At 38.4% G+C, this 23,810-nt stretch overlaps 1 protein-coding gene across 6 annotated transcripts in view; it reads left to right on the forward strand.

Annotated features, from left to right (window-relative positions):
• Positions 1-23,810, forward strand: part of LOC134804778 (uncharacterized) — a 52,931-nt gene that overhangs the window by 10,003 nt on the left and 19,118 nt on the right. For 4 of the 6 annotated variants that reach the window (XR_010146181.1, XR_010146180.1, XM_063778007.1 and 1 more), the window contains exons 5-15: positions 12,760-12,890; positions 13,021-13,087; positions 16,579-16,687; positions 16,947-17,047; positions 17,979-18,062; positions 18,723-18,845; positions 19,194-19,300; positions 19,697-19,879; positions 20,513-20,579; positions 20,669-20,712; positions 22,118-22,302. Coding sequence is in view for 4 of the 6 variants with exons in the window: in XM_063778007.1 (XP_063634077.1) it covers positions 12,760-12,890; positions 13,021-13,087; positions 16,579-16,687; positions 16,947-17,047; positions 17,979-18,062; positions 18,723-18,845; positions 19,194-19,300; positions 19,697-19,879; positions 20,513-20,579; positions 20,669-20,712; positions 22,118-22,302 (1,201 nt within the window). In the remaining 2 variants the exon portion in view is untranslated. The remainder of the gene's footprint in view (positions 1-12,759; positions 12,891-13,020; positions 13,088-16,578; positions 16,688-16,946; positions 17,048-17,978; positions 18,063-18,722; positions 18,846-19,193; positions 19,301-19,696; positions 19,880-20,512; positions 20,580-20,668; positions 20,713-22,117; positions 22,303-23,810) is intronic. The other 2 variants (XM_063778009.1, XM_063778010.1) reach the window with 2 other exon arrangements.

Consider the following 23,810-nt stretch of genomic DNA (forward strand, 5'->3'; position numbering starts at 1 on the left):
ACATCGGAAAGGCGCTTCCGATAATTTCAGTTATGTCGTAGCCCCCAGTCGGCTCTTTTACCGATAATAATACATTTGTTTGTGTCCGTATGTGTTGGCATAATGTTTTCACCACACCAGCTCGGAAAGGCTTACTTTGTACCTGTATGAAAATTGTATATTGAGATAAATAAACTTAACTAAACTAAACTAAACTTTGCACTTCTTGTTTGCACTCTGCAATGTTTAGTTAAGTTTATATACAGGGTGGAAAGGCACGACGATCCTTTCCGGAAATGGGAGATAGTTTAGCCTAAGCTCTATATTTTCTCCATAGAAACTATGATAATATGGGCAACCGTTTCTAAATTATGACCTTTTAAACATCCACGCAAAAAACTACTTTGTTCTAACCCTAACAGGTGACAGGGTCAATGAACTTACTTGTAAACAATCAGTATTCGACAGGAAATTATGCTAATTTGTTGCCATCTAACCATTTTTAGGTCTGCTTACAGCACGGTAAGAATCATTGCAGGATTTTCGCTTTCTTAGTGGTTCCACTTGTTCAATACTTGAATGAAATAGTTATGTTATTCCTTAATATTAATAATACTAACCACAACATTGTTTACAACGACAGTTCAAATGGTGACATTGACAACCACTCAAAAGTACGCAATCGTCTTATAAATATCTCTGGTTTCCTTGACTGATAAAAAGGTTTTAGTTTCTTAACACGTTTCACAAAATTATTTTCGAATAATTGGAAACTATCTAAAATAATTAAAAATAACAAGTAGGTTGTGTTAGTTGCACCAAATGAACTTGCAAAAATGAAATACTAAGAATAAATCAAGAATAAATACTTCTTCAATACCTAACTAACAAACCTTCTTGCGTGGTAGGAAATAGACAAGACGTCTGATGTTTGAAATTAAATTTTCATTGAACTATACTTATTGAATGTCATATTCTTCAAATAAAAATGTTAGATGCTCGTGGCTATTTAAATTTGTGGGGCTGTGTAAAAGATATGGTGTACCAAACCAAACGGAATGTGAAACTGCGGACGAAATGAGACAAAGGCTAATTGGTGCTTTCTGCGGAGGATAAATGACGAAGAGCATACACTATATCGCATGTGCATCGACATACTCGGGTACGGGCTGCGGCGGCGTTGTAATACACGGAGGTACATTTGAACACCGTATGTGAAAAGAAGATAGTATTAAATATTGGAAAAAAGTAATTATCTAAGAAAGTAATAAAATTGTTTGTAATATTTTTGCATGCATTTGATTTATTTGACATTTATGCGTCATTCATACATCATTGCGATACTGTCAACGATCGGAAAAAAGTGTAAAGTCCCGAGCTTTCCCGACGGAGATCCTTAATCTAGCCGTCATGTGCACATGCTATAGGGTTATCACCACAGTTAAAAAGTAGTATTTTTGCAATTTTTATTTTTTACTCAATTAACGATTCTTACCATTACCAATAGTCTCTGTATCACTTAAACGACCTAATACTTCCGGGAAGGATCGTCGTGCCTTTCCACCCTGTATATATATACAGTAAAACAATTGATTTTTGCAGATCACGTATAATTTTACACACTTTTATCAAAAAAAATTACACACTGTTACTTTCACTGTTACTGTTGATTTTCACAAATTCCACTAAAAAAAACTAATTTATCGTATTAAACTAATTTGTCTGCGTTCCGCATAGTTGGTAAACATGAAAGGTAAAAAAAAAGAATACGGTTGAGAATTTAGCTGGAAAGGAAAAAGATGTGAGGCGAATATAATGGACGATGATGGTTGACAATTTGGCGAATGATACCTAAATTTTGAACCGCTTGTTTATACCGCCCGTCAAGCGAGGCTTTTTGAATTTTGAGGAGTTGTAGGAAGAAAAAAGAAAAAAGAAGAGGTATGCGGATCACAGATATTAACAAATGGCGAAACAAAAATATGGCACAAAAACACAAAAGCACAATAATTAGGTGGTTATAAAAAAAATTGGGATTGGAAAAACTATCGCTAAAATTAAGATATTGCAGTCTTGAATTTTAGTTAGGAAAGGGGACAAAAGGTAAAGGGGACAAACGTGGAAGCACACGCAGCAGCAAGCAGCTGGATCCAAATCCAGTTGCATATAGCATGGATGTCGCACAAGTTGGTGTCCTCAAACAGGCCTGGCCTGGCAAACCTCACTCGCCTCCTGGAGAGCGCTGATGGCAGGCAGTAGACGGGACGGTAACGATGGGGCCACCTCACTTCATCAGTGCCCGGCGCCGATACACGCACGGTCTTGGGTGGCCAACTGTTTACGAGGAGCCTCTCCTCCCTGACGCCGATTCACGTACGGCTTGGGTGGCCAACTGTTTACGAGGAGCCTTTCCGCCCGTGGATTTACGCGCACTTTAAAAACTTCGGGTTATATATCAAACTGGTTATATATCAAATCTGGTTAAAAACAACCCGGGAGCACAAACCACTTTTTCACACAAAATTCACAAGCCATCTGCCAAAAAACAAATTCAATTTTTTCTTTCTCGAACATTCCATCAAAATTTAAATTCAAAATAATCGCAAATATGCATTTTATTTTTTTACAAACGGCCAGTAGCGTTTCGCTACAGCATCTCCCTACCAAACAAACAAACAAACAAACAAACAACAAAACAAGAAGACTAACCCAAAAAACAAAAAAAAAACTTAATGCTAAGCCCAAAAATATAACAAGAGGACCCTAAACGAATTCCAATAAAACCAACCCCAACCAAATATTAACATTACCCCAAAAGACTAACCTAAAAGAATAACAAGATGACACGAGGCCAACCGACGCGTCACGCGGTCCAAGACGTGACGGCCGGGACAGGATAGGAACTGCACCTGGCTACAGACCTTGATCCCTCACACTACACCGAATCATCAAATTACACAACCAGGCTGACATAAGCCGGGAAAGATAACCGGGGCCTAAGCACCAACGGTAGTACAAGTCAAATCCGGAAAAAGGAGCAAGGAAACGCTCAAACGAAAACAAAAAAGAATCGATAAAAAACGAACCAAGTAAGGATCACCATTAGGGGAAGGCCGGACTAAAGCGCATTTTAGAATTTTTGGGAATATTTGGGTGAACGGGCCAAAAGAAGAAACTATTTCAAAATATCTTTAATATGATAGGTACCGATGTGCTCGGAATCGGTATCAGCCAAAACGTATACCTGCGGGGACACTCTTCTAACCACTCGGCACCGAACGAAACGTGGAGCGAATTTACCGCCCCGAACAGGGTCAGCGGAACCACGCTGGAAATTCCTGCGCCAAACGATTTGATCAACAACGATTCTGGGCGAAGAGCGATTCGTGTTGAACTTGGCGGCGTTACGATGAAAGGCCAAAGCCATCGAATCAGAAACTTTATCGTATACCTCACGAAGCGTCTGAAGATTCGAAGCGCGTTCCATCCGGCTGAGTCCCACATCTTGGTCCACAACCTGATTCTCAACACGCTCACGAATCATTGACAACTCGCGGCCGTACATCAAAAAAATTCGGTGTGTAAGCAGTAGCCAAATTTATACAAGAATTCAAATAAAGAGCGACCCGATGTAAATGAGATGACCAACTGCGTTGGTCATTTTCAACTAAAATGCTCAAAGTAGTAATCACGACCTGGTTATATCTCTCCACAACATTCGCTTGTGGCGAATAATATGGGGTATACGGACCCGGAATATTATAGCTCGTCAGGAAATCTAGAAATTGACGACTATGAAAAACTGTAGCGTTGTCACAGAGAATGTTAGTAGGAACACCGTACCGCAAAATAACCTCCGATTCTAACGCCATCGATATTGATCTCGCATTCACCAACTTTAACGGAGCTAACCAAACAAATTTTGTAAACACGTCAACCATCGTCAAAATATAACGAAAACCACTACGGCTGACAGGTAATGGACCAATTAAGTCAATGGAAAGAAGATCCATTGGAGCAGCGACAGGGCGAGGGAACAAACGGAGGCCACGAGGTTGTGAATTTGCAATTTTAAAAGATTTGCAAACCTGACATTCGGTAAGAAACCTGGTAATATCACGGTACATATTTGGCCAATAATATACATCACGGGCTTTTAAATACGTCTTCGTAACACCAGGATGAACATTGGGAAACCCATTATGAATTTCAGCAACCGCCTCTCTAGTCTTGGAAGCAGGAAGAACTATACGCCAAGGATTGGGTGCTAAAGGGTTTTCAATAGATACCCTGCGCATTAAGACACCATCCCGAAGAGCAAACGCAGTAAACATCTGAGGACTGCCCAAAACCCCCTGGTAAATACGTTCGTACCAAGGATCACCAGAAGGATCCACACCACGCGCGAAAGAGATAAGCCCAACTTGAGCGCGGGACAAGGCGTCAGGAACAACATTAAGAACACCCTTCTTATGCTCAATTTCAAAATTATATTGGGAAATCAAAGTCGCCCAACGAGCCAAACGTCCAGTAGGGTTATCAAGAGTGATCAGCCATTTAAGAGCAATGTGATCAGTAACGATCTTAAACTTCATCCCATCGAGATACCCACGAAAATGCTTGATGGAATCGATCACAGCGAGAAGCTCTTGCTCGGTTGTCCCATATCCGCGTTCAGCCTTAGTAAATAAACGGGAATAATAAGCAATTGGATGTTCAACGCCATCAATCTCCTGAGCCAAGACCGACCCTAAGCCAACCTGGCTAGCGTCACGTTGGAGGATAAAGGATTTCGTAAAATCTGGACAGGACATCAACGGAGAGTTAATCAAGGCATCCTTCAATTTAGAAAAAGCTTCATCAGCACTATCGTTCCAATCGATGGGATCACGTCCCTTCCTCTTTCCGATAAGTGCCGTGAGAGGAGCAATAATCGAAGAAAAACCATCAACGAAACGGCGATAATACGAACACATACCAATGAAAGCACGCAGAGACTTGGCGGAAGAAGGGGTAGGGTAATCCCTTATAGCATCTAACTTCTTCGGATCAGTTTGAAGACCACGCTCGTTGACAATGTAGCCGAGATACTTCAATTCAGATTTGCAAAACTCGCACTTTTTTAAATTAGCCTCCTTCAACCTATCACGAACCTTACGAATAAGCCGCATATGACTATCAAAATCACGGGACACCAAAATCAAATCATCTACATAACCAAAGATAAAATCGTCAGACTCAGGGGTATACTCGAAATTGACAATCATGTCAGTGAGCCTCTGCATCTCGGATGCAGCATTGGTTAAACCGAACGGAAGGCGAACGAACTCAAAAAGACCCCTTTGCGGTAAGATAAAGGCAGTTTTCTCACAACTGGCCTTATCAGCTAAAGGGATCTGCCAAAAGGCACTCCTAAGATCAAGCGAAGTTAGATATTTGGCACCTCGTAGGTTGTCAAGGATGTCCTGAACGCGCGGGAGAGGATATGAATCCCTGATGGTAACGCTGTTCAACTTCCTACTGTCCACGCAAAACCTGACACTACCATCCTTCTTGGTAACCATCACCACTGGGGAAGCCCAAGGTGATCGCGATGGACGAATAACCCCTAACTCTAACATGCTATCAATCTCTTCGTTGAGAACCTTAAGCTTGACTGGCGACAGGGGATAGTAACGTTGGCGAATAGGTGGCACGACAGTCTCAATCTTATGCGAAAGCCACGACGTACAACCTAAACCAGTTTTATCAGAAGAAATCCCACAATAACAGATTGAAGCGTTGATTCCTGATCGGGTGTAAGCACCATACGTGAGTGGACATAGCGAACCTCACCTACGACTTGTGGGACTGCAGCAGGAAGATGCTGCGAATGGACATAAAGCTTACCAGGCAAACCCTCACGAAATGCTTTCTTTAAAATGTCAATAAGACCAAAAGAATTCCAAAACTCAATTCCTAAAATAAATGCAGTAGGAAGATTACTGCTCACTAGACAGGGGTGCAGAACGCGAATGCCACTGAAGAATATAGGGATGTCCAAACCGCCTAAGATTTCAATAGGTGAATTGTCGGCGGAGACAACATAAGGCCGAATATCCTCGCGAAAAGCTATACCGAGCTATACCAGAATCCAAAAGAGCATTTACCGGAAAGCCAGCGATTATAACATCAATAAAAAGTCTATTATCCGGGGAATCATTAATACAAACGGGCGACACAGATGGACCTCTCAGTGCGCCACGAATTAGTTTTTTGACGGACTGGGATTACAACTAGGACAATCACGGGTAATTGCTCCAACCCGCTTACACTTGAAGCACACTGCCCCTGAAACATAAGGACAATTACGGTAGTTGTGACCGGTTGCATCACACTTCATACACACTATAGAACTGGGTTGCTCTACAACTTGAGCACTAATCGGTGCAATAGCTAAACGTGCTGGACGTGGACCTTGGAAGGCTTCAAAATTTTTCGCGACTTCTAACAAACCATCGATATCTCTAACCACGTTAGTTGCAAGACAAGGATGATACCTAGGATTCATTCCGTATTTAATGATGTTAAATAAGTTGTCCTCGGAAACCGGTGTGCGAAGTTTTGCGTTCAGGTCGCGTGCCTGTATAACAAAATCAACCACCGACTGGTTGGCCTTTTGTGACAAAGCGCGAAGTTGGCTCTCGACCTTGAAATCAAAATCGGCTACGTCGAATGTTTTGATGAATGCAGACTTCAATTCCACATAAGTAAGGCCCGGATATCTGACTGCCCTAAAATATTTAAAAAGCGGTACCTGACAACAACTCGTGAAAACGTCTGACAACGTATGACGGATTGACGTTACGCGCCGTACCTTCTTCCTCAATTCGACAGAAAAATTCACGAACACAGGTGTCTCCGGAAAAAATCAAGTTCCATTTCGTAAGTGAATAATCTTTAAAGGGAAAAGGCAGAGCGTGTTCGGACGTATGCTTTGCCTGGCATCGGGGTTCGGAATCAAAAAACTGTTCCTCACCACTGGCCATTGGATCTAAGATCCTGGGAGGGTGCGCGTTTAAGGAAGAGTGTGCACGAGGCGTCTCACCAATCGACCCCTCATTACTTAGATGTGACATAGTGGAAAGTCAAATGTTGTTTTGGGTTCTAGACCAACGGACAAAGTTCAAACAAAAATTACAATAAGTCGACCTTAAAACTATAATTCAAACCACAGGTTTCAACTACGTTAAGAGTCAAAGCCAAAGTCCAAGGTCGAAGAAGGAAAATAAAAGTCGTAGTCTAAATCCTAAATTCGAATTCAGATTCGAGAACGAATTCAGTTTCGAAATGAAACTCAAAACTCAAACAAATAATAAATACTACGTCTGACTTACCTGTGAGTTCCCTAACGTTTACGGGTTCTAACTACAGGATCCTAACTATGAAATAAAGTAATCGGGATATGTTATTGGAAAGTGAGTAAAAGGCACAAGGTCAGAAGAAAAATTGCTTTTTTTTTTAAAGAAAATAAATATCGCAGAACAATTAAATTTTTAATAACGTAAATGAATATAGCAATGAGAGTCGTATTTACGAAGACGTACTGTTGGGTTAAATGTCACTATGCAGCGTGGGGAGACAGCGGGCTAAAACAAAAAAACAGAACTATGAACCGCGACCGGACTACGGTCACCGTCCCACAAATATCACAAAAAAAAATTATTTTTTTCTTTCTCGAACATTTCATCAAAATTTAAATTCAAAATAATCGCAAATATGCATTTTATTTTTTTACAAACGGCCAGTAGCGTTTCGCTACAATATATATATATATATATAGCATAGATAGCAAAGTTGCATTTTATTCACATGTGAGGCAAAGTAATCAAATGCAAATTTTGATTTGATTTCTTATGTTTACTGGTAGAATTGACTTTTAAATGATGATTTTTGGATGATAATTGATAAATATTTAATAAAAACCATTTGGATTTGATTTCACGAACACAGGTGTCTCCGGAAAAAATCAAGTTCCATTTCGTAAGTGAATAATCTTTAAAGGGAAAAGGCAGAGCGTGTTCGGACGTATGCTTTGCCTGGCATCGGGGTTCGGAATCAAAAAACTGTTCCTCACCACTGGCCATTGGATCTAAGATCCTGGGAGGGTGCGCGTTTAAGGAAGAGTGTGCACGAGGCGTCTCACCAATCGACCCCTCATTACTTAGATGTGACATAGTGGAAAGTCAAATGTTGTTTTGGGTTCTAGACCAACGGACAAAGTTCAAACAAAAATTACAATAAGTCGACCTTAAAACTATAATTCAAACCACAGGTTTCAACTACGTTAAGAGTCAAAGCCAAAGTCCAAGGTCGAAGAAGGAAAATAAAAGTCGTAGTCTAAATCCTAAATTCGAATTCAGATTCGAGAACGAATTCAGTTTCGAAATGAAACTCAAAACTCAAACAAATAATAAATACTACGTCTGACTTACCTGTGAGTTCCCTAACGTTTACGGGTTCTAACTACAGGATCCTAACTATGAAATAAAGTAATCGGGATATGTTATTGGAAAGTGAGTAAAAGGCACAAGGTCAGAAGAAAAATTGCTTTTTTTTTTAAAGAAAATAAATATCGCAGAACAATTAAATTTTTAATAACGTAAATGAATATAGCAATGAGAGTCGTATTTACGAAGACGTACTGTTGGGTTAAATGTCACTATGCAGCGTGGGGAGACAGCGGGCTAAAACAAAAAAACAGAACTATGAACCGCGACCGGACTACGGTCACCGTCCCACAAATATCACAAAAAAAAATTATTTTTTTCTTTCTCGAACATTTCATCAAAATTTAAATTCAAAATAATCGCAAATATGCATTTTATTTTTTTACAAACGGCCAGTAGCGTTTCGCTACAATATATATATATATATATAGCATAGATAGCAAAGTTGCATTTTATTCACATGTGAGGCAAAGTAATCAAATGCAAATTTTGATTTGATTTCTTATGTTTACTGGTAGAATTGACTTTTAAATGATGATTTTTGGATGATAATTGATAAATATTTAATAAAAACCATTTGGATTTGATTTGGTTTGATTTTGTTTGATATTTTACATTTATTGCTTCGGCATATTTGCTTCGGGTTGGTGTGGTGAAAAATTTTGTGTTTCGCTCGGGGGCTCGTGCTTGCAACGCTCAAGATTACATTTTTAGAACCACTCGCTACGCTCGTGGTTCAATTTTGGAATCTTTCGCCTGCTCGGGTATCAATATTAGCACGAGCGGTTAAACAACAACTTTGCCCCCTTGTAAAACAAATAACTATTGTAGTAGTGTGCGTGACAGCTCAAGACGGCGCCCCCGCGGCCTAGGTACGCGGATATAGGATACCTATATCGGATCGAAGTTCGAACAATGTGAAAACGCTCTAACTGTTCGTAGATCTTATGCTATAAGGTTTACGAACTGTCAGATAACTGCATGGACGATAGTAGACGTGCGCGCTGTCGCCATAAGGAGTCGGCGCGCCGCCGCCGCCGCCGCCGGTAGTTTAAAATTCGCGCCGAATATTTTTTTATAAGACAGTATTATGCAGCGTTAAAATATGTAATAGGTTATAGTCCGATAAGAAATAGTGGAAAATTATTGCGAGCGCCACTTCCTACGTAACTCACACATTTTTAACGTAAAATACTTACTTAAACATGGCAATAATTTAGTACGGAAATTTTTTGGTTATATAATTAAATTTCTACTATTTTATGGTGCACCAACACCATACTAACTATTTCTTATGTGGCAGTATGATTTACATAAAAATGTGTTGTATGTATGGGTAAAACACATTTACAAAGTATAATGTCCAGTGTTTTATCCGTTGTCGATTACACGGCACTTTTGCTAAGTCCAGTATGTTGGACATTGCCAAGTATGCGAAGAGTAAAATTATCAAATATTCTGGTAATTTTTATGGTAAATAAATTAAACAGATGGATGTTAGGTGTTACAAAACGTTTTAAAAAGTCATTACTTGTCGTATTACAACGTAATGAACTAAATAAATAAAAAATATTTTTACGGATTTTTTTTCCTGTGCGTTCATCAAGACATCAAGAGACAGACCCGATATCATTTGAGAATTTTCTTACGAATATATTTATAAAATTGCATGCATTATTGTAAAAACCATTGCTAAGATGTTGCTGCAACCTACGATACCCCGCTAATATTAATAAATGACGTCAATGACTGGTAAAATTTCACCACCTACGAGCTATATAGTTTATGAAATAAAAAATGGGTTTTACTTCAAATCATATTAACATAAGTTGACTTGACATTATCAGTAAGTGTATTTGTAATTAAAAAATGCAATTACTCTATATTTATTTAAAAAAAACATGAATTTGACAAATAAAAACCTTATGCACATAAATTACCTACGGTATGTATACTCGGCAACGTCCAAAATACTGGACTTTTCATTATGCGGCGTATTTACACCGAACCTGGCAACATCCAACATATTTGACAGGTTTTTTTTTCGAAACTGTTACAAATAGATTTTTTTCATGATTTTTCTACAATAAACAACCACATAATAAAATAATAACACCAAAAAATTATACTAACACAGTTTTTTGAGTTTATTCCCTTGGTGATTTAAGGGTTAAGCGTGGCTTTTCATTATATACGTTTTAATATTGAAAAGCTGAAGATTTTCGTGGCGCGCCGCCGCCCGATTTTTTTCGACCGGCGCGCACGTCTTCACGATAGTAAATAAAATTTGCTTCACCGATCCGAGTCCAGCTTTTAAATAAGTACTGCCAACTTCTCAAGGAATTTCATTTAGGTACAATTTCGAACATTGTCACTGTGATAATATGAGATCTCTAGCGGCTTTCATTCTGACGGTCACTATGAAAAACTAATAAATTGGCCTGATGACAAATTTTGAAATCCCTTTTAATATTATCGGTACACTTGTATTGGTTCCGAAAAACACAATATTTCAGCTATACTCATAAGATTTAACATAAATAATTGCATTTTATTATAGCCAGTTTAAACCTCGCGCGAAAACGCCTCACACGCCATTTGTGACGTCTTAAATTATGGCGGTAGACATTGTTTACATACTTACAGTTACGAATTTCCCTTGAATCCGAATGATATTGTTAATTCAGCACCATATATTACGATTAGGGGTGATAAATACATTACAAAAATTGTTCACAATAAGTCATTTTATACAAAGACTCTCACACGGTTGCAATTTAAGATGAATTATTTAGATACATTACATTTTGAGCGAAAATCACCGAGCGCCGGGTTTACTTTTTAATTTTTAATTTTTTCTAGTTCCGACAGCCAACATGGCAATGATAGTTCCATTCAGCCAAAAAATTAAAAAAGATTTTTTGTGAAATATCGTATTATTTAGCGTTTTATTTATATAATAACAAATAAATATTTACTTTATATCGTGTAATAATATTTTTTGGACGTAATAAATGTTTAGTGGCGAAATAATTTTTTTTTTTGAACTTCCAAACTCTTTGGTGAGGACGTAATGGATTACAGTCATAGAGGTTGTCTATGTTGCTCTAAGAAATATGTCATACATTGATGACGTCAATTCTTAGCACGCTTCTGATTCGCGTTTCAGTCAAAATGGCCGATTAGAGAATTTTGCAGTTTTATTTTATTGAATATATTAATAATCCTAATGTTTATACTGAGATTGGGCCATTTTTTAGAATCGTATTTACGTATATGTTTCTTTGAAACCATTATTTCCATGATTCTTTGTTACTGTCATCAGGCCAATTGAAATTCCTTGACTAGCTATCTAGTGTATCCCTCAAAAAATCCGTAATTCCTTGAATCCGAATGATATTGTTAATTCAGCACCATATATTACGATTAGGGGTGATAAATACATTACAAAAATTGTTCACAATAAGTCATTTTATACAAAGACTCTCACACGGTTGCAATTTAAGATGAATTATTTAGATACATTACATTTTGAGCGAAAATCACCGAGCGCCGGGTTTACTTTTTAATTTTTAATTTTTTCTAGTTCCGACAGCCAACATGGCAATGATAGTTCCATTCAGCCAAAAAATTAAAAAAGATTTTTTGTGAAATATCGTATTATTTAGCGTTTTATTTATATAATAACAAATAAATATTTACTTTATATCGTGTAATAATATTTTTTGGACGTAATAAATGTTTAGTGGCGAAATAATATTTTTTTTTGAACTTCCAAACTCTTTGGTGAGGACGTAATGGATTACAGTCAATGAGGTTGTCTATGTTGCTCTAAGAAATATGTCATACATTGATGACGTCAATTCTTAGCACGCTTCTGATTCGCGTTTCAGTCAAAATGGCCGATTAGAGAATTTTGCAGTTTTATTTTATTGAATATATTAATAATCCTAATGTTTATACTGAGATTGGGCCATTTTTTAGAATCGTATTTACGTATATGTTTCTTTGAAACCATTATTTCCATGATTCTTTGTTACTGTCATCAGGCCAATTGAAATTCCTTGACTAGCTATCTAGTGTATCCCTCAAAAAATCCGTAATTCCTTGAAAATTTCTAGATCTAGACCAATTATGCCATAGTTTAAAAATGTAGGGTTATTGTTGCTTAGCGGCACAATAAGGCCTATATAGGCTATATAGTTAGTAACCTCCCTACTGACCTTTAAAAAAATCCGAATAAGCAAATTGATATGAAAATTGAATTTGATGTCGATATGGAATCATGTAGAGGCAGTCCAATCGCGGCAGCGTCGGCTAGAGGCGCCCAGCCTCGACTCTGCGGCAGAGGAGCAGCGCCGCATGCTCGGCCAGGTGCGCGGCTACACCGAGGCCTACTACGAACCGCAGCATTCTTACAAGGTTAATTTAATACCCTGACTGTACCTACCTGGGTAGCTTAGGTACATAGAAATTATAGTATGTAGTTATACTTACTTACATATATGTACTTACATTATGTTGGTAAACTAATAGCGTTATTTTGATCCAGCAATCGCAAAATATGGAACCGAATCTTCGGCGGATGCGCGATCATAGGGCGCGTGCTGATGGAGACAGTGAGTACTTACCTATCAAAATTATAATGATGTATTTGAGTGATTACTAAATTATTTTGTACACAACAAATTCTATAGAAACACTCAGCTTATTTTGGAAATTTTCTAATAAGAATCGTTATCTATCACTATCCATCTAGCTAAGCAATAAATAGTAAGTAGTTTATGTGACTGCTACATAATAAAAGGCATTAAAATACGAGTGTGGGTTAATGAAACGAATGAAATGACTTTCATAAAAGGATCACACGAGTATTTTAATGCCTAATTATATACAGTTACATACACTGCTTATCTACATCAATATCATAACTATCATAAGATTCAGCAAAACAAAGTAATTTATACTTACAAAATATTTTAAAGTACCCACATGTTAATAAAGTTTACAATTTGTCACACGGATTTATAAGTAGAAAAAAGAACACATTTTATTTTGTGTGGATCAAAAGTGCTAATAACGATTCGACTCGCTTGCTAGATTCTTATTTTTAGTTAAGTCTATTAGTTAGTTAGTCTAAGCTAGGCAAAAAGGGTGACAGCTGGTAACCAGATCTACCACAAGCGAGTGAAAAAACCATAATTCTAAATTTAAGGCGCTACGCGCCGTTTTTGGCCGTACACTCTTACTTTCTAGAGTATATATCTTCTTAACAGTTCAACAAAAAATTATGAAAATTTTATGTACAACATTTGTAACGTTTGACTTTTTTCCTGTGACTTATAATTTTTCGACAAAAGGAACATTACGAGAGGCCGTTTTGCGACTATCTTTGCCTATTTCTACTAAACGGTTTATTCGCTTAAAGTTATTTTTAAACTAAAATAAATGTTTTAACCGACACTACAAATGCAACGTAGAATAATGTTAATTAATCAATTTTTTTTAAGAAATCGAATATTTTTCAACATTTCGTGCGTATGTAGTTCGAAAAAGGCGTGGCCGGCAGTCGTGTGCTAGCTTTGAGTCGAGGAGGCTGTGTCGCTCGTCCCTCCGTGCCTTCCTTGTATTCTGCATGCTTGTGCTGAGCCCAAGTGCAATAAAATTGGAGTTATTGTGGCCAAAGATTAAATAACTGCAGAAAGTTGATTAGGTTGTGACGCGCTTTAGCGCGCGCAACACGGTATTTCGCAGCCTATTATTACAAACCTAATGACAATATTTCCACTTATGTTTGAGAAAGCTTCATTTGAAATTTATAAAAAATGTTTTCGAACATGCGCCGACATATTGGCATTAAAATGTAACGTTTTTAATAAAGTTCGATTCCTAAAAAATAATAATTATGTAATTGATCAACATTGGCAACTTATGTTGTAGGTATGTACTATATAGTTTGATTCAGAAACCATTACATTTTTAGGATTGTTACCTATTAAAATGATGTTAGTTTATTAAGTAAATTAAATTTTCTCAAACATGCGTGGAAATATTGTCATTACGTCCCGTCCTTATTTGAACTTTTATAAGTATTTCCACGCATTTTTTTAGAAAAGTAAGTATACATACACATTATTTCAATCGCGATAACATTTACCGGCCTTACGTTCATAAAATATAATTACTTTGTTGTGTGTTTAATATCATACTCGGCAGGCATATAATAGGGATATCCCGGCCATGTGTAAATATTATAAATATTAAATATCTTCATTCGAGAAATGTTTTTAGGGTTCCGTAGCCTAATGGCAAAAAAACGGAACCCTTATGGATTCGTCATGTCTGTCTGTCTGTCTGTCCGTCCGTATGTCACAGACACTTTTTTCCGAAACTATAAGAACTATACTGTTGAAACTTGGTAAGTACATAGATGTATTCTGTGAACCGCATTAAGATTTTCACACAAAAATAGAAAAAAAAAACAATAAATTTTGGGGGTTCCCCATACTTAAAACTGAAACACAAAATTTTTGTGTTCATCAAACCCATACGTGTGAGGTATCTATGGATAGGTCTTCAAAAATGATATTGAGGTTTCTAATATCATGTTTTTCTAAACTGAATAGTTTGCGCGAGAGACACTTCCAAAGTGGTAAAATGTATCCCCCCCCCCCCCCGCCCCTCTGTAACTTCTAAAATAAGGGAATGATAAAACTAAAAAAAATATATGATGTACATTACCATGCTAACTTCCACCGAAAATTGGTTTGAACGAGATCTAGTAAGTAGTTTTTTTTTTCAATACGTCATCGTAAACCGCAATTTTATTATGTTACTTGCTGCTACGGAACCCTTCATTGGCTAGTCCGACTCGCACTTGGCCGCTTTTTTTTATCTGATAGTCAGCAAATGAGCCGCCTGATGGGACGCGGTCATCTGATACTACTTTAATACTGATAATACTTTAAACACTAAAACGTCCATGCGTTATTGATTTAGTGTAATTACGCCACAACAAATTAGCCTTTTGGCAGTAGCAGTAGGTACTAGGTACAAAGAAATCACGGAGCGACATAACCTCCTCGTTCAAAGCTACCACGATAGGCTCAGCTAGAAAGTCGTGGAGTAACTGACCGCAAATAAATATGGGAGCGATAGCTTGCACTCCTTGGTCCATATCGGTCAAACAGATGGCGCTGGCGTCGCATTCTTACGCCGATAAGGATCCGATAAAAGATAATTTTAGATATTAGACAAAACAAAAACCTAAGGTAGGTAATAAACACATTAAAAAATGTTGGCTAACGGCGTATTGCATAGATTATAATTCTATGGAACTTGCTAACTATGTAAACAAAAGTTACTAGTAAATTCATTCATTCATCAAGTTTGATTACATATGTAGTTAGCAAGTTTCATAGAATGACACTCTACCAATACGACGGTTATGTCAATTAGTTACAAAAACGTGCACGGTGCGTAACGGGATGAGTAAGTAATATAAAATAATAATACATATAATTTTATTTGGCGTATTAAGCGGGACGCGAGTCGTATTAACCGTGAAATGTAATTTACGACCTCCACTAAATGCATAATCTACTCATACTCAAACAACAAAATATCTGCAAACAAAAGATTATACGAGTAAGTATAGCGCCAACTGCGCGCCTCTGGGCTGTATCTTATTCTTTGAACCTCGTGGCGGTGCAGCGATACAAAATTCACGAACGATCGCAGTGAGCGGGGTAAGCGGGTGGTGCGGGTACAGAGCGCTTAGCTCCGCCCAGACGCTCAAGGGCATTGGGCCCACCTATCGTCTTAAATAGGAAATCACTGAAGTAGGGTAATTCGCCAGTAACTGGCCACCTGTTAGTAACTGGTAGTACCCTAAACTAAAAATGAATTATATTCACCTATAAACAGAATTCATTTTAGTATAAGGTGGCTAGCTATTGAAGGCTGGCCAGTTATTGAAACCTTATACTAAAATGAATTCTGTTTATAGGTGAGTAGAATTCATTTTTAGTTTAGGGTGGCCAGTTATTGGCCGGTGGCCAGTTACTGGCGAATTACCCTACATTTACCTACCCGTTGTCTATTATTTTAGGGGTGACGTGCGGAAGGAGCCTTCAGATCGATAGTCCAGGCCTGACGCAGCCTAGGCCGACCGACCAGGATGATGCTCCGGAAAACGTAGAATTTCGCCAACGCGACTTGTATGTTGTATTTTTTCTATATTTTACAACTGTTTGTTACTTTATCCTATAACTTCCACCCAGGTATTTCAAATATGGCTTCCTTAACAACCGAGATGCCGAAATTAAATGCCGGCTGATTAGTATTAAAACAATACCGGTAGGTAAATAAAATAAAAGCAATACCTAATTTACCTACATATGAAAAAAAAACAATAGTTTTTTAGGGGCGCCAGCCTGTGAATACATTTCCTATGTATCAAATCATACTTCCTTGTAGCTCGAGATCGGTCAAAAAGACATCGCCTGAAGTAAGGCCCCCATCCCCGAAGCAGGTCGGACGTCGAAAGCAAGTTCCGAGGGACGTTCCAGCCAAAACAGGTACATTTCCAATAATATATTTATTACGGGGCCCACTGATTATCAGAAGCAAAATTTGACAGCTCCGAACAACTGACAGGCTGATATCGTCCGGCGAACTGGTAATCTGTGGGCCCCTTTAGCAATTCAAAGTAGTAAGTTTTTGTGGTGATTGTGATTGGTTTTCAAAAAGTCTTTAATAGTTATTTAGGATACAAGTGCAAAAAGAAGGAAATTTACAACGAGTGACGAATTTTAAAACAGAGAGTGTTTTAACGATGTAAAACGTACTGTCGTGTCGATACACGAGTTGCGTCGTATCATACAACGTTTTACAGTATATACATATGGCCATTTAAATTTTCGACTTAGTTACGTAATGTGCTTATTATAGCACAGGGTGTCGTAATGGAGTACCAGATACTGTAATAGTATGTTACGATGCCAGTGCGAAAAGTAGGAAATTCGCAGCGAGTGGCGATAAATTGAAACGCGACCAAAGGGCGTCGTCATGTCGCTAAGACGCAAAGTTTCCAATATATAAGTGAAAAACCGAAAAATGGGACCTTATCCCCTCCTTATCCCTTTGATATGTTCCTGTGGGACTTTTGATATGTTCACCTCCTAGTTACTCCAAAGAAAGTTACGGGATCAAAAATTGTGTTCCTAGCATTTCCCTCTATACCTTCTTATTGCTTGGCCTATAAAATAAAATAAAATATAAAGGATATAAAAAATGTCAGCAAATAAATATAAAGATAAAGGTGGTAGTAGAGGACCCTTGCCGTGGAGAGAAACAAGCCCCTTCTCATGATTCATTCAGAGAAGATTAAATGTAGACTAGTAAACTTTCACTAGTCTTTACATTTAATCTTCTTTAGTGAACTTTCACTATACATTTAATCTTCTTACTTTTATGAGTATAAAATTAAATTGTAGGTTTTTTTTTCAGTAAGGGAAAAGTGGAAGGAACGAACACGAGAGCAAGCATGGCACACGTCTCCAGACCAGCGTGGCGTGCCTGCATATAATAATTGCACGTGTTCAATAAGTATTGTTGTTTAATAGTACAGGGGCCGATTTTTGAAATTCGACCGCTCGATTTCGTGCATTTCGTTCAATAATATCTCCACTACTAGGCATTAAAATTCTACTAATAGAATTGAAAACGAGTGGTCAATACTACTCGATTCCAAATTTCTATCGCTCGTATTTCAAAAATTAGTATTTCACCGTTTTCCACCGATTTTCGAGTGACGAAATCGAGCGAGCGAATTTCAAAAATCGCCCCCCAGTAAAACAAAACAGCAAAAGTTGCTAAGCGGGCCAGGTGTTCAAAATGATCTTGACGCGACTTTTTTTTAAAGAGAATAAGAGCGTGTCAAGGTAATTTTGAACACCTCGCCCGCTTAGCAACTTCGGCTGCTGACTGTACAGCTGGATTTTTCAAAGCAAGTTCGGCTTTGCAAGCTATATCAGAGCTCACGCTCGTAATTAGCAAGCCCCGTTGAAGATAACGGCATGGATCGTGCATATTGTGTATGTTAACCTTTTTCAGAGCTGATAGTAAAAATGATGAGTCTTACTCGATGCATATAGAACACAGTCATAATCATACTTGAAGTGATGGCTAATGTAATAGCCTCTGGCTTGAGTTGTGGTTTAGTGTTTATAATTGTACATTTGTTGGCGACAGTTGCGTCGCAGCTAGCCGGGGACGAGCCCGGCGAGAGGCCGGTGGTAGAGCTCTTCAACAACAATATGAAAAATGGGGTGTCCACGTGGCAGTCCGCCGGCTTGGAGCGGAAGCTTAAAAAGGGTACCTCCCTCATCTACAGTCTTAACACGTTTAGTACCTACAACTCACACTGCAATTGTTTATTTTACCCCTGGCTTACAAAATAGCCAATAAAAGTGATACCTCCCGTATCTACATCTAACTCCTGTAGCGCATTTAAACGATGTAGGTATGCTGATTATTCACAAAATGCAGGGGAATACCTACCTTTGATAGGGTTAGTCAATGTCAAGGGAAATTTTTTGCCATTTGTCAATGCGATTGTCAATTTGCGATTTGCTTTTTTTTACAATATAACATTTTCCTAAAAACGCCATTTGCATTAAGCATTTAGTTTTGCATTATTGTTTCATGGTTATCTGCATGTAGACGTACGAGACCCGACGCGACGCGGGATGCGCACCGTTCGAGAGAAATTTAGCGACCAAAGGACAGGCCCTTTGGGCGACGTGTCAACACAACCGGTAAAGGAAAAGGTTACTTTAACGATTTTTTTTAGAACTAGGCAATTTTATTTTCATTGTGTAACAGTGGATTTGCGACGGCCGATCGTTAGATCAGCTAGATCGCGAAATTTCTAGGCATATCGTGAAACGTTAAAATCTTTGTCTCGTTTCTTGAGTCGACGAGTCAAGGAGTCCCGGCAACCTATTGGTTTAATGTGACTACCGTTAAAATTAATTACCAAGAAAATTACGATCTGCCTGATCTTAGGATCGGCCGCCGACAGATACAAATACACGTTGTTTTAAATAGTAATAGTAAACTAGTTCATTTGAAGTAGCTTTAACATTCATGTATCAAAGCTGATTTGGTGATTAAGTATTGCCATTTAAATTAGTAAAAATATTTATCTGCACAAACGACGTTAGGAGGCGCGGCACCCGCACAAGCTGAAATATCGTTGTCGTCGCTACGAGCTGCCGACCATGGCCTCTCAGATGAAGCAGGCGGGCGCGCGCTACTACCAAGGCACCGGCGCCTACCCCAACATACCTTTTGTGGTCAGCAAGAGCACCGCCCCCTCGCACAACATCGGCGTCAACATACAGCAGGTAACAACAACTAATTGGCCTGATGACAAATTTTGAAATCCCTTTTAATATTGTCGGTACACTTGTATTGGTTCCGAAAAACACAATATTTCAGCTATACTCATAAGATTTAACATAAATAATTGCATTTTATTATAGCCAGTTTAAACCTCGCGCGAAAACGCCTCGCACGCCATTTGTGACGTCTTAAATTATGGTGGTAGACATTGCTTACATACTTACAGTTACGAATTTCCCTTGAATCCGAATGATATTGTTAATTCAGCACCATATATAACGATTAGGGATGATAAATACATTACAAAAATTGTTCACAATAAGTCATTTTATACAAAGACTCTCACACGGTTGCAATTTAAGATGAATTATTTAGATACATGTAAATTTTGAGTGAAAATCACCGAGCGCCGGATTTACTTTTTAATTTTTAATTTTTTCTAGTTACGACAACCAACATGGCAATGATAGTTCCGTTCAGCCAAATAATTAAAAAAGTTTTTTGAGGAAATATCGTATTATTTAGCATTTTATTTATATAATATCAAATAAATATTTACTTTATATTGTGTAATAATATTTTATGGACGTAATAAATGTTTAGTGGCGAAACAATATTTTTTTTGAATTTTACAGGTGCTAAACGGCCTCAAAGTGCAGCAACCGTTAACTGGTATTCCACCTACAATAGCACATCACATGGGTAATAATGGAATCTTTGCTAATTAAATACTTTATCTATGTATAATAGTGTAGGTAGACTGGCGACTAATTTAACGTTACTTATTGCAGGCTTAGGACATATTTCTACGTTTATGGCTAATAACAATATAGCGGTAAGCATCTGACGAATTTTAATAAGATTATAGGTATTTTATGCAGCCTCTGAGGCTACAAAGTTTTTATGTATATAATGTCTTTAAATGTTGGCTGCTATTTAACTGATCACCAGATTTAGTAAAATTTTATACCAAAAAAATCTACTTTACGACCCTAAAATAATAAATGATCACCTAAATTATAACACCATTTTAATGTGAAATGATTACCAATTATATTACATTTTACTATCCTATTAAAGGAAATGACACCAAACTAATCATTATTAACCCAAAAATTGTAAATTATTACCAAATTTCAAACCCCATTTTAATGTGAAGTGATAACCAAATTTTTACATCTTGCTATCCTATTAAATAAAACGACACCAAAATAATCATTGTAAACGACCACCAAAATTAGAACTCCATTTTAATGTAAAATTATAACCAAATTTTTAAATCTTGCTATCCTATTAAAGCAAATGACTCCAAAATAATCATTGTAAACCCAAAAATAGTAAATTACCTCCAAAATTGTAACCACATTTTAATTAAAAATGTGCAAATATTTAATATATCGATATCCTATTAAATTAATTAATCCACTTCGTCACCTTTTTCTAACCTAACCTAACCCACTTTTCTAGTAGAATTTCGTTTCTGTAAGGGTCGCAGTTCAGACCTAACCTAACCCACTTTTCTAGTAGCATTTCTTTTCTGTAAGGGTCGCAGTTCAGACCTAACCTAACCCACTTTTCTAGTAGCATTTCTTTTCTGTAAGGGTCGCAGTTCAAACTTAACCTAACCCACTTTTCTAGTTGCATTTCTTTTCTGTAAGAGTCGCAGTTCAAACCTAACCTAACCCACTTTTCTAGTAGCATTTCTTTTCTGTAAGGGTCGCAGTTCAAACCTAACCTAACCCACCTTTCTAGTAGCATTTCGTTTCTGTAAGGGTCGCAGTGCTAACCTAGCCCACTTAACTGATAGCAGTTCAAACCTAACCTAACCTAGGTACTAGGTTAGGTAGGTTAGGTTAGGTAGGTTGCGGTGCGGGGTACGGGGGGTTGAGAGGGAGGGTCTAGTAATTTTGGCATCATTTTACTTTATTTGGTGATATGTATAAATTTTTTGGTAATCATATTGGTTTATTTAGGTGAAAATATCGCATTAATTTGGTCTTCAAGATTTGGTGATCATTAATGATTTTTGGTGATCATTCAATATATTTGGTATTCGAATACAATTTGAAGTGCAATCGTAATTAAAACGGTGGTACTTTTGTAATTATAGGCCTTTTTTTTTGGTGTTCAGTCTTTTTTTTTGGTAAGCATGATTTTTTTTATTTAGGGTACCAAAGTATTTTTCGGTGGTCATTATATTTGTAGCCTTAAATGTTTCACACTCTTTTTACTATACGCAGCCGGCCTTGTCAGAGCATCGCGAGATCAACACCATCAGGCTAGGACGGCGGCTGGTGCGGCTCCCGTCGCACAAGTACATGTCGTACAACCGCGCGCTTAACCTGTATCGCGAGGGCGACGGCATGGTGCCGCGCTTCCTGCGCGCCATCAGTCGCCCGCACTACTTCTACACCTCCATGTACAAGTGAGTTCGCTGGGCAGTACCGCCGCACAGAGCGCGGTTGTCGCTCAACCTGTACCGCGAGGGCGACGGCATGGTGCCGCGCTTCCTGCGCGCCATCAGTCGCCCGGACTACTTCTACACCTCCATGTACAAGTGAGTTCGCTGCGCAGTACCATCGCACAGAGCGCGGTTGTCGCTCAACCTGTACCGCGAGGGCGACGGCATGGTGCCGCGCTTCCTGCGCGCCATCAGTCGCCCGCACTACTTCTACACCTCCATGTACAAGTGAGTTCGCTGGCCAGTACCGTCGCACAGAGCGCGGTTGTCGCTCAACCTAAACTGTAATAGTAGGTACTTACCCAGGTAGCAAACTTTCGTCGTAACGACGTCCATTCACGGTCATTTCAGACGTAAATGACGTCGCTACTTTCGTCGTACAGACGTACTAAATGACGAACATATGTCATAGCCTCACGACGTCCCTAACGACGTCTTATAGGACGTATAATAGTAACGTAATATGGACGTCTTCCAATGTCGTTGGTAGGACGTCCAATAGTAACGTAATATGGATGTCTTCCAACGTCGTTGGTAGGACGTCCAATAGTAACGTAATATGGACGTGTTCTAACGTCGTTAGTAGGACGTGTTTTAGTAACGTAATATGGACGTCTTCCAACGTCGTTGGTAGAACGTCTAACAGTAACGTTATATGAACGTCTTCCAACGTCGTTGGTAGGACGTCTAATAGTAACGTTATATGGACGTCTTCCAACGTCGTTGGTAGGACGTCTTTTAGTAACGTAATATGGACGTCTTCCAACGTCGTTGGAAGAATGTTTTTTAGTAACGTAATATGGACCCGATGTCGTCAGGCCGTGGTTGACGTCGGCACTGCACTCGGCAGCACCCGCACTGTGCCGGACGGCGCCCTCTGCCGTCGGATCCTAGAACCGAATAGCCAACTATCCGGTTCGAAGGACCATGTACGAGGTCCAAAAATAACACTCTGTATAATACCACCACTTTATTACACTACTGTACACTGTCTACAACATTCACAACATTCACTATTGCTTAGGAATTGACGACCTATTGTTCCTCGAACCTTATATAGAAACCCGAAAATATCTTAGCACTGCGTTGTAGAACAGACGCGTTGGGAACAAAGTGCCATCTCTTGACTTATTTGGTAATTAATAATGATTGTGACCAAAAAGGTACGTCCTGATAGTGACCCCAAATAGACGTTAGTGAAACGTCATGTTTGTAACCAAAAAGGTATGTCCTGATAATGACCCCACATAGACGTCAGTAAAACGTCGTATTTGTGACCAAAAAGGCACGTCCTGATAGTGACCTAAAATAGATGTTAGTGAAACGTCAACTTTGTGACTAAAATGGTACGTCCTGATAGTGACCCCAAATAGACGTTAGTGATACGTCGTATTTGTGACCAAAAAGGTACGTCCTGAAGGTGACCCCAAATAGACGTCAGTGAAACATCGTATTTGTGACCAAAAAGGTAC

This window comes from Cydia splendana, chromosome Z, assembly GCF_910591565.1.
Source record: "Cydia splendana chromosome Z, ilCydSple1.2, whole genome shotgun sequence".
Classification (NCBI taxonomy): Eukaryota; Metazoa; Arthropoda; class Insecta; order Lepidoptera; family Tortricidae; genus Cydia; species Cydia splendana.